The following is a 12,120-nucleotide window of genomic DNA, read 5'->3' as shown; positions in this document are numbered from 1 at the left end:
ATTGGCTCGCAGTTCCGTCGCATCAGAAAAGCTCAAATTCTATTGGACAGGCGAGCTGTCAATCACGGCCGAGCCCGCCACATCAGTGCCCTTACCCGGCTTGGCTGATGCAATGGGAACGACATGGTGTCAGTAGACGTTAGTTTGAAAATAAATAAAAATAAAAATAAATACGTTTGTGAACATATTTGTAATACTTATTTTATAGCATCAATGTTTATGTCTATATGCAAGATGCTGTTTGGGGGTCCCTAGTTTGCCAAACTATTATGAAAAGATTCCTTTAGATGATCAATGAAAATGCCTCAATCTATTACACTTCACTAGCAAAACAGGGCACAGTCACGATAACCTCTTATATTAAAATTAAACATCTTAATGTGAGCCATTCAAGCAGGTTACACTGATTTAAAAATGAGAATACAAAGGAAACAACAACCCTCTATATGTCAATAAATAAAACAGATATTGAGTGTTACTCAAAAATGTTTACTTTCACGTTCTCACAGTAACACAAATTCTCACAAACCTAAACAACTATTAACAGATCAACAGAAAATAAAGTACTTTGAGCCAGCATCGATATCAATGAATAAAACCTCAAAAAAGAAGAAGGCATCGCTTTCCTTCGGCGGAACTATTCTCTGTCTGCTGTGCTTTAGTGGGAACATATTTCGCGCAGGACCTGGTCGGGACACACGCTTCTTCTGCTGCTGTTTTGAAACCCGCTCGTCTCGTTGCACCATAACCATGCCGACTGACACCAAACGTGTACGCGGCCCAGAAGTGTCCCAGAGCCCGCTCTTGTATGCGACTAAGCCCGCGGTCACTGTGCCGCCTCGCGGCCCCAGAGCGGACGGTCGGCAGCGGGACCAAGTGGACGTGCGGCCCGTTTTTGTCCGGTGCGGACTGGTGAGCCAGGCAAAAGGCTCTGCGTACATCGAAGCTGGAAACACCAAGCTGATGTGCTGCGTGTATGGCCCCAAAGAAACCGAGCGGAAAGATGAGACCGATATGAAAAACGGAAGGTATTTAAAATGTGTATTTACTATTAATCACCATATTGGAAGAACGTTGAAGTCATAGCCGGTATGACACCGGAACCGTCAACGTTTTCTCATATTGTGTTTATTTTACTAAATATACACTTCATTGGTCGCTTTATTATGCAAACTTCGTTATAACCGGGTTGTAAATTAGATGAGACTTTATTGATCCCACGCCGGGGAAATTGGCTTGTCTCAGCAGTTGCGGGGCCAAAGGTTACATTACATGTCATTTAGCAGAGGCTTTTATCCAAAGCAACTTACAAGGGAATTGAGTACAACCTGCCAGGGTTGGAGTTGAACTTGCGACCATGAAGTCTTTTGCACACAGGGTCTTAACCACTGAGCCTCCACCCCCTATTGCACCATAGGTTGACAACTGACAAACACAATCTGGATTAGAACAAGCAATAAAATGTACAATGGTAATAGAATGAGATAAAAAAAAATTAAGACCACAACTTCACAATGTCACCAAACCCATTCTTTTTGTATTGTTTTTGATTGTGAATAGAAGATGATGGCAGATTAAACATTTACTGTAACTTAAAATGACATTGGCATTGACACACCCTACATATCTTATAAGTGGTTTACTAAGCACAGGCTGTAAAACAGTAAATAAAAGCAGCAACAACATTTTACTTTAACAGTGTTGTTTTTAAAAATGGCTCGGTGGTAAATTCATCAGCACAAATGTGATTAAAATTGCTATGTAGTCAAAACTTTGATGGATCTTTCTCTATTTATCCAGATTGACAACTGACATGCGTTTTGCACCATTCTCCTGCCCGGAGAGGGGCTCCTGGATCCAGGGGAGCCAGGACAAGGACTTCTCCCTGATGCTACTGGAGAGTCTGCAGCCGGCAGTGTGCCTCCACAAATACCCCCGCTCTCAGATTGAGGTCAACGTGATGGTTCTGGAGAACAGCGGCTCGGTTCTGGCCCACGCAGTCACATGTGCTTCCCTTGCTCTCGCAGATGCCGGGATCGAAATGTACGACCTGGTGCTCGGTTGCTCCGTCTGCCAGGACGGAGTCTCTTATGTGGTTGACCCGTCTTACGACGAGCAAATCACCTGCAGCTCAGTCAGTGGCGAGAACCAGGGCAGTCTGACTGTTGCATTCCTCCCCAGCCTGAACCAGATTTCTGGACTGCAGTCAGATGGAGAAATGAGTGAAGAGACTCTGACAGCAGGGGTTCGGACCTGCATCGAGGGATGTTATAAACTGTACCCTGTCATCCAACAAGCCCTGGCCAAGGCTGTGCGCAGCGCTGCTCCCCCACCATCAGAGAGCTGAGAGACTTATTAACCAACAGTTTTTAGATTTTCTAATTTACAATCTCCAGTCACTACTTTAGTGATATAAACTATTTTTCTATGTTTGGTATTGTGGTTTAAACTCGTTTTCATGTTAAATAAAACGACCAGCACTCTTTGTAAAGTCTTTTAATGATATTGGTCCTTTGGGGTTGTTCTTGAATGGTCATGATTTCAGTGTACAAAATAAAGTGGCAAGTGAGTTCAGTAGCCCCTGTAAGTAAGTACTGTTTAAGTCCTCATTCATGCAAATATCTAATCAGCCACTCACACAATCAAGACAACCTATTAATGTCCAAACTGAGAAGCAAATTGAGTAGGAGAATTGGATGATAGGTTCAAAATCTTTGAGATCATGGATACATTCTGCCTTCTCTGAATGGTTCAGGCTGTGTAATAATGTGAGGGATATTTTCATAGCACACTTTGGGCTCCGTTCTACCAACTAAGCCTTTGAATCAAATCATCTTAAAGCATTTATTTTTTTCACGCAAATGGCTTCCATCACCACCAACAGATCTGGCTGTTCTCTTAAAGCAGTGGTCAGCAACAGGCAGCTAGCCTTAATATCTGGCTCGGTAAATGAATTCAAAAATCAGATTGCTTTTCTTCACAAAAAGGAAAAAAATAATGAGCCTGACCTACAGATGTGCATAATTTCATTTATTTCATCTCTTGTTTAAGGTTTTAACTATTTTTGTCAGAATCCGCTTTACTGTCCAACAGCAGGGAACAATTTCAATACATAATAAATATATTTGTACACGGTGTATTTACAATTTAGTTGTGCTGGCGTAAAGAGTCCTGTAGCGCCGACCGGAGGGGAGAAGGTGAAACAGCATGCGGCCGGGATGGAATACTCCTGGATTGTTTCTATGTTTGTGCTTTCATATTTGTCAGCACATATTAATTACCTACGTTAATGTTGTTCCCATTTATAATTTTCAACAACTTAAATAAATAGTATATAAAAAGGGGAATAAAATCAAGTTGGAACTAAAGTCACACAAAAACATCCGTCACGAGCCGGTTTTACTGTAACACAAAACGTCATTGATCCGGAGCTGTAATATTACACCGACTGGTAAGTTAAATTTGACACAGAAAATGGACATAAAATCAATTAGTTATGAGCTTAAAGGTGAGTGTGGACTGCTGTGCATTCGGAAATAATGTGTTTTTACAATGACAGCGCATTTGGCACACGGAGAGCGGCGAGAACACTTAGCTCGGATGCTAACGTTAGCTGGAGGGGTTGCAGCGGCAGCAGATTTGCGTGATCATGGATTTATTACTCAGTCACCCAAAGATTGATTCTCCCTCTCTATTGCAAGTGACACCGGCTAATTGTGCTTTGTTAATTGTCTACCTTTAAAAGCTACGCTTTGTTAGCAGCCAACGCCACACTAATACAGCCCAGTGCGATTGTGTGAGTGCATTTAAACAGCACTGAGTCGAGCTAAAGCTTCTGCTCGCTTTGTGTTTAAACTGCTTTTTTCTTCGTTGGAGACAAGTTCATTTTATTGTCGTTTAAGACCGCATATTACTTTTGACCATGCTTGTGATGACTGAATATGACCACAAGGGAGAGCCAAAACCCCACTAGTATGGGTTTAGTTCCCTAAACTCGCGGCCCGCGGGCCACATGCGGCCTTCCAGTCGATGCCCTGTGGCCCTACACTTACTCTGAAATGGAGTAAGTGGCCCAGCGACAATATATTAATAATAATGACAATACAATAATACATTGCGGTTAAACTGCTCACATCATCAAATGTATGCATGCTTTGAAATTTCAATTAAATCTTGATAGTCCATCATGATGTTGCAATTAAAAATATTAAGGATGATATTGCACACCATTTCAAAGTTAAGTGTTTGTTTTCTTCATCAAAATATAAATAACATAAATATGCACACACCTATAGACAAGCCTATATATTATCAAATGTATTATTATAATGAAAATATTGTTGATGGGCCAGTGTTCAATATAACTTATTGTTATAAAGTAAATGTAGGGGCCACTGGGTATCGACTGGGGAACCAGTTGATATAGACACTTTTCTTTTTAGACATGATTTATATTGTGAATTGGGTCACAATAGTTATAATAATAATAATAATACACCTTTTGAAAAGTGGGTCCTCATATATAATACATACATACACAGAAAAATACTACTTACTTGACCTACGATAAATGTAGATTGTTCTTCGCACTAGTTTTGTTTGGCCAAACATTTATTTATTTATTCATAATAATCTTTTATTATAAGATTAATGGTAATCAATTATTGAATCAGTAACTTTGTGGCTGTACTGCTGCATATAATGTGTATATACAGTATATATATTTTTTAGAAAGATGCAATGGCACTCACTGCAATTGAGAAAACCTAAAAATATTAAACACACATTCATTCAATTAGAATGATATTCAGATGTAAAACTGGTAAAGCATAAATGTGATTGTAGAAATAGAAACCTATAACAACAATAATCTCAGCTGAATAATGGCTTTGTGCAGTGGTCAATTATAGTGGTTGCACATGGCTTTGCTCCGGGGACACAAGCTGAGTCGTAATGGATTAGATTGATTACTTTTACTGAACTACCTAGTTCAAATCAATTAAATCTAAACATAGTCGGCGTGGAAACGAAACCCAGAGGTTCACCATTGACTACTGCTGCTATTGAGCTGACCTCTTCACCTCTGAGTCTATCATTGTCCGTGGTGAATAGACAATGCCCAGTATCCACCCTGCTACAAAACATCTTTTTAGGGGATAATAATCTTAAATATGGTATGTGTGTGTTTGTTAAGTTGAAATGGAAGGGGGAGGGACAGCGGGCGTCGACCTCAGCAGGAAGTTTGTGACCGAAGCGGAGCTCGATGAGAAGAGGAAGCAAAGGCAGGAGGAGTGGGAGAAAGTCAGGAAACCTGACGACCCAGAGGGTAAGACTGCACACACACACACAGGTCCAAAAATGTCTACACACAGCTGTTTATTCATCCATCATATTTGTTTGTTTGTTTGTTTGTTTGTTTCTGCAGAGGCACCAGAGGAGGCGTATGACCCGCGTTCTCTCTTTGAGCGACTACAGGAGCAGAAAGACAAGAAGCAGGAGGAATTTGAGGAGCAGTTCAAATTCAGTGGGTCCTTGTTCGTCTGTGTCTCCTTCTTTGCCATTTTAAATCTGAGGCTACGTTCACATTACTCACTATTTTTGATTAAAAAAAAACCCCCTCTGCTTCTCATACGTCTGCCGTCCTCACTACCCCGGCATTTTAGAGCCACAAAATTGAAAAAGTTTGAAAAGATGTAGGCCCAATTTTCTCTGGGAAATGGTGATTTTAGGAAAACGATGAGGCACTTCCTGATCGGTTCGTATCGGCTGTGAACGAAAAGTATTGTTCCTTGTTAGCAGTAACACCAGAATGGTCACTTCTGCTTCAGAGCCAAAACTTTGTGCAAAATGAGTCTGTATTTTCAAGTAAAAACAAAAAACAAAGTAGTATAGATAAGTCACAGTAAAAGAGAGAGAGAGAGAGAGAGAAAAAAAAGATGTTTGAGCTCTACCAAGATGAAACCTCTGGATGCTTTATGCTCTCTGAGTGTTTTCTCTATGATTAATTCATATAAAGGTTGACAGACACCTTCCTTATGCTTTTACATTTTTCATAAAGTAACTGCTAACTGTGAATAGTTCCTGTGGTGGAAAAAACACACCGAGAAAGTAACTGAGGAAACACAGTATTTGATTAATTATATACAACATATAATTATATATTTAAGAAATAGTTGAGGTTTTTGTGCTTCGGTATTTCTTCCTAATAGAGCTTTCAGAGGGAAAATGTTGTTCTTTTGACGTCACTGTTTGTACGTCTTGTAATCTACGTCTAATTTTATCATTACAGAAGCTAAATCGAGTCAAATAAGTCAATTAACTGATGTGAAAATGTTATGTTACGCTGTTTTTCAAGGTTTTTCCCTTTTACACTGCATGAAGGTTACATGTGCATTGATTGAAAGCGCGCTATTATTATGGTTTGTTTTCTGGTGGTGGTGGGGTAAAAAAAAAAAATAAATGCACTGACTTTGCTGCCATGTTTTGAGAGCATGTTTGTTTCCATGGCGACAGAGAACATGGTGAGAGGATTGGACGACGATGAGACCAGCTTCCTGGACGAGGTCTCCCGGCAACAGTGCCTCGTGGAGAAGCAACGCAGGGACGAGGAGAAGCAGGAACTGCTGGAATACAGAATATCCTTTCATCTCGTGTTTGTTGTACACGTTTTAGTCAGTTTGTTTGTTTCATCGTTTCAGCGAGCCATGACGGATTTAGTTGATTTAAAATAAGCGATGAGATGTCGAGGAAGTCACAGCAGTTGCAAAAAACACTTGGGGGTAAGAGTAGCTCTGGAAATTAGTATTAAATAGTGAAATTAACAGCTTGTTTAACCTGAAACGTTCAATACAAAGTATTGCCAAACGTTACGTGCTACTTGTGGAACAGGACAAAAAGCGAACTAATTCCATTAACGGTGCATTTCTTCTGCTATATTCCTTGATAAAACATTAATATGCCCCGATACTATTGATTTTGCTGAAACATACAAAAACCAGGACATTATTTTAACATCTGTGAAATCAGCTGATCTTTAGTGTTTTCCACACTCAGTAGCTAAAATTAAAGATCATTCACCGACGGCACGGGTAATTGACGGCACAATGACAGATTTTTTACCACCAGTCGCAGAAAAACTTGTCACATTGAGTCACGTTGTAAAAATGTGATAGTAGAGAGGGAGCTGAGAGCCAGATGTCCCGCACAGACTGGTCCCTGAAGTAACCGTCACTCGTGACGAGTGTGATTTCTGTAGCGGAGCGACGTCTCTCTCTCTCTCGCTCTCGCTTCCTCCACGTCCATGTATCTGCCTCAAGTGAAGCAGTTGAAGCCGTTTTTCCAGGTGATGCTTGTGCGTGTGCGCGTCATACGTACAGAAGGACACGGCGGGTGTGCTGCCAACACGCGGGGTCCCTGGGTTCATGTATGATAAGCAGCTTTATGCGCGGTTGGCACGTAGTCGGGGCCCCCGTTTTTTCCAGCACAGTCCTGGCTGGCTCCTGCTGGGACTGAATCATGCATACATTACACACAGTTACACCTTCTGTACTACTATCTGTGTTTATGCAGCAGCAGCAGCAGGCGAGAACTGTGCCTGTGTGTTACTAAAGGACAAATATCGTCAGCCATGTCCTTGCGATAACAGATACTCCAGGGCAAATATCGATATTTTAATTAGCACATCAAGGTGCTCTAAAGTAAAGAGTTGCTGCCAGTTTCACTCGCCCGGACGTCGCTGTTCAAATGAGGGGGAAACTGTGAGTTTACAGCGGGATAAAGCTACATTAAGAGATGCTCCGTCCATGTTCAAATACATAGACTTTATGCACCTTGTTCTCTCTGTTGTGAATAAGAGAGAAATCCTGCACTAACTTTAACATTTTGTTATCACGATTGAGTCCAGAACCGTTGTATTACGGTATTATTGGTATTGTAGATCGTATCGTGAGGTAACCTGTGATTCACACCTAGTCGCTAAGAGCAGGAAACTCGACTATTAGTTGTTTTTTTTCATGTGGGTTTTGTAATAAAAACAGCTTTTATAGAGTCGGTGCCCTGGTTTTGTTCTTTGTCTCACTGATACCGTTGATAACTGAGAATTTAAACAGACAAGTGAAGTAGCTACAACTCCATTAAATCCTTGTGTGCTCACATTTCACAGTTTGTTCGGTAAGTTGTCGCTCTTTGTGCTCCTCTGCTCCGTGCCGTCACTCTCTCTCTTTCTCTCTCTGTCTTTGCAGGCAGACGGATCCCTGACAGACAGGTCTGTCTGCGGATGATGAGGATGAAAAAGGGTTGTCGTGGAAACTGTATCATAGGGCTGGTAACTACGGCGACGATTTAAAAGCACGTCCACACGTGTAGACCTCGGTTAATGCAAGAAAACATCTGCGCCGCTCGTGTTTTATCCTCGCACATCTGTAAACTCGGCCACTTTGTTAGGTACTCCTGTTTCTTTTTATTGAAAATACAGTGTATAATCGCACTGAATGGCAGACATGGTTGTGAAGTTAGGGAATGTTTTGTATTTGTTATCATTAAACCGTTATATTTTATATCAGATGGTGGAAGAAAAAGAAAATCTGCTAAGTATGTGGACCAAAAATATGTTGGCTGTCCTGACCTCTAAAGATAACCCATATTAGTCGACCTCTAGTTTTAATCAGTGATTAGAAACATAGTGGCTAGTGAGTGTAATCCCTGATTTTACATCTGTTGGTTTCCTTCCACCTGTTTTTAATCTGTTTTAACTTCTGTCTTTCACCTTGCGTGTGCGTGTGCGTGTGTGTGTGGGGCTGTCCTCCTCCTACTGTCTCTGCATCTCGACCCTGTTTCATGTCTCCCGAGCTCCGTCTATCTCCTCTTCCTTGTTTTAGCCTCTTTATCTGTGCCACTGCTTTTCTTAGTCTCGCAGAACTGTGCCACATTTTCCAGCACAGTGACGAAGAGATTAAATGGCTCTTCTGGGGAAAAAAAGAGAGGACAAGACCATAAACTTTAGCTGAATGGGTTTTGTGGATCTCCTATGTTTCTACTTGTCCCTGAGCCTCGATTATGGTGTATTTAACTTAACCCCGCACTGACACAGCGCTGTCGTGAAGCAAGCGTCCACTGAAAGCCGCAAAGAGCCTGAGAAGAAGGCGGCGCCAAAACATTCAGGTTCAGAGCAGAGGACGAGTCACCTGTCTCAGGCCCATCTATTGGTCGGAGCCGTCAAGAGACGGAAGTAAGCGCCGATGTTTCTGTTTGTTCATCTGTGAGCAACACTGACAATTCAGTTATGCTTGAATTCAGCAATTATGGCTTCTTCTCTCACCCCTAGTTCCTCCCAGTCGTCAGACGGCAGTAAGAAACAGAAGGTGGAAGTCACATCGGAAACAGGAAATGGAGACAGACACACAGGTGGGCTGCAGATCTCCGTCTGAAGTGGCTCTTCAGCTGCTGAATTTTGGCGAGATCACTCGTTCTGTGCACAGTGAAAAAAAATCACACACACTCCATAACGTTGAAGGCAACTGCAGAATTTGGTTTAAGTACGCTGCTGTGCCTTTGACTCACCAAATCTTAAGAGTACATTCACTGCTTTATCTCACATTTACAATGAGAAACTGAAGTTTGTGTCTCTTTGTAAACCACTCACTCCCTGCACCAAAGTCCACAGAGTGTCATTCTGTGAGATAACAGTTTGAAAATCCTTAAAATCGGATTAAATTAAGGGACACAAACTCACCACACGAGGCAGCAGCAGACCTGCGTCTCCTGTGACCCCTATGAGATTAAAAACGCTGATTTTCTCTGTGGACTTTGGTGTGTGTGTGGGGTTGTGAATATCTTTACAAACTTGTTTGTTTCCAGTACACTGAGTTTGGTCACATTATCCTGCAGCATTAACCTTTGCATCAGTCACTCTCCATTAAACTAATTTTCCCCGCACGCCAACTTCAGAGTTTCTTTGCTCTTCTAAATTTCGTGCCTGACCTTTTGCAAATGAGCCACCGAGTCTGACAGGGTGTTGTGCTGTTTAGAGCAGGAGCGAGGAGGAGGAGCAGGAGGAGGAGGAAGAAGAGGATCAGGGGGAGCTGAAGATCAGCAGACAGTCCCCAGCCTCACGGCGAAGACCACCTCGGCTCCCCTGACCTCCAGTGAGGGCGTGGTTCACCTGCCGGCAGCAGCCGTGTGCGTCGGCGTTTTACCAGGACTGTGCGTTTATTCCAGCAGCAGCGACTCTGACAGCAGCTCGGACAGCGAAGGTAGCGTGGACGCAATCCTGTTGCCGTATCCCCGGCACAGCAGGGCTTACAGATAGACACACACACACATACACGGCCTCTGAAGCATGTTTACCCGACATTAAAATGGTTTTTCAGCGGTCAGGATCGATAACGTCACACAGGATAAACATGTACACAAACAGACTAACGATAAGAAAGTTTCATGCCGTGATCATTTTTCCCCCCTCAAAATCACAACGTCGCAATTAAAATGGTTCCAAAATTGTGTTAATGTACAAACAAACGGCAAGAAATAACAGCAACGTTAAGTATAATCATTATTATTATTATTATTATTAATTACAAAAGCAGATGTATATATTAAATGTCGTTACCGGGGTGAAGACAAATTATTCTTACCGTTACTGTTCTGACGAAAACGAGTCACTTGCGTCAATTGTTTTGGGAGAAATATCTAATAGCGACATTTCTAGTTTTTGGCTTGTGATATTTTCTTTGATATGAAATGTAACAGCTTCATTGGGGGTTGCATGATTTGGGATTTTAAAATGAACATTTAAATGTTTTCGCATACTCATGTTGCAGCAGATTTAAACATAAATAACAGCTGTAGAGGGCGTCAGCTAAGAAGTCAAGAAGGATTGTGTTTACGCGTTTACCGACGTCCGATAATATCGTGCGAATCAGAATTGTACTTAAAGATATGAATTAACATGTAATTGATTTGTTAATCAAGTCGTCTTACATTGAATTTTTCAGCTTGTGTGTCAAAATCACGTGATGCGTTTTTCGCGATAACCAGTCGTTATCATCTCAAATTGCGATTTTCCTATTTGATATGAATTCATTTTGCGGCCCTGCATAGCGTAGGAGTTGCAATAATAAAATCGTGTGAGATTTTTAACGTCACAGACTTTATGCTTTATCTGTACGACACATCTACTTCCGCGTGTGTACGTTAAACAAAACGATGACAGCAGACCGTCTAAGTTAAACCACGATGACGTTGAATCATCTTCTCTTTTAAAAATACGCAAGCTTCGATCTAGAATTGCACAAACATGAACCCGTGGAAAATAGACACGATGGTGAACGCGTAGTAAGGACGCAGACTCCCCCTTGTGGCACTTCAAAATAACCGCATTGGCGAACTAGATCAGTTCAGTTTCTAAGTACAGTTATTCCCCATTTTACACTACATGCTAGTTCTTTTTAGCACGTACGTCGTCACACAAACACTAACACACACTGAGCTTTTCCCGTTGTTTTCACAGCTGTGAGTTGACCTGTCGTTCAGCCCAGTAATTTCATCGTAAAGAAAAAGAAAAATCTAAAAAATTTCAACTAAATCTGTGTATTTATTATGATTATTATTATTTGTTGTGTTTTGAATTTCTATTGTGGCACTCAACCATGACACCTTCCACCCTTCCTTCCTTCCTTCCTTCCTCTCCTTCCCTCAATCACATCTCACGCAGTTTAAGGCGAGCGACCAATCCCGCGCTGCCTACCCTGACGACATCCTGCCCCCCCTCCCTTCACTTCCCCCCATCCCAACACAAGCCACAGCGACTGCAAGCTGTGCTATTGGCTGAGGGAACAGTGATTGACAGCTGTGGAGCAAGGACGAGACCGCGCTAATAGACTGTGTCACATGACTCACACCCTTTTTTTTAAGCAATGTGCAGCAGAGGAGCGAGCGGGATTTGGGCTACATAAAGAGTTTGAATGGTTTGAAAAAATGTTGTGTGTTCTTTGTTTATTTGTGTGTGTGCGATGTGATGCGTCGTTTGTTTTTCAAAGTAAGATCATGCTGGAAAGATGCTGGACTGTTCTTTTTCTGCCGAGTCTGAGCAGTGAAATAAAGAGCTTTTCCCCTTGTACTTTG

The 12,120-nt window shown here is 41.8% G+C and overlaps 3 protein-coding genes across 4 annotated transcripts in view; all 3 read left to right on the top strand.

The window, feature by feature from the left end:
- necab2 (N-terminal EF-hand calcium binding protein 2) overlaps window positions 1-12,120 on the top strand; it is a 521,316-nt gene that overhangs the window by 149,827 nt on the left and 359,369 nt on the right. The gene's annotated exons all lie outside the window — the stretch shown is intronic.
- exosc6 (exosome component 6) lies at window positions 675-2,485 on the top strand. The gene is made up of 2 exons (XM_044035777.1): window positions 675-1,028; window positions 1,801-2,485. The coding sequence occupies exons 1-2, from the start codon at window positions 751-753 to the stop codon at window positions 2,345-2,347; spliced, it is 825 nt and encodes a 274-aa protein (XP_043891712.1). The 5' UTR covers window positions 675-750; the 3' UTR covers window positions 2,348-2,485.
- On the top strand, window positions 3,375-12,115 carry psme3ip1 (proteasome activator subunit 3 interacting protein 1). 2 transcript variants are annotated; one of them, XM_044035775.1, is made up of 8 exons: window positions 3,375-3,451; window positions 5,195-5,326; window positions 5,426-5,524; window positions 6,514-6,635; window positions 9,087-9,226; window positions 9,323-9,402; window positions 10,026-10,250; window positions 11,711-12,115. In XM_044035775.1, exons 2-8 carry the CDS (start codon window positions 5,200-5,202, stop codon window positions 11,713-11,715), a joined length of 798 nt encoding a protein of 265 aa, XP_043891710.1. In that variant the 5' UTR covers window positions 3,375-3,451; window positions 5,195-5,199; the 3' UTR covers window positions 11,716-12,115. The 2 variants fall into 2 exon arrangements, with proteins under 2 accessions (XP_043891710.1, XP_043891709.1); XM_044035774.1 differs by having other exon boundaries at window positions 10,026-12,115.

Source organism: Solea senegalensis, linkage group LG10, assembly GCF_019176455.1.
Source record: "Solea senegalensis isolate Sse05_10M linkage group LG10, IFAPA_SoseM_1, whole genome shotgun sequence".
Classification (NCBI taxonomy): domain Eukaryota; kingdom Metazoa; phylum Chordata; class Actinopteri; order Pleuronectiformes; family Soleidae; genus Solea; species Solea senegalensis.
This window is presented reverse-complemented; position numbering and strand designations above follow the sequence as displayed.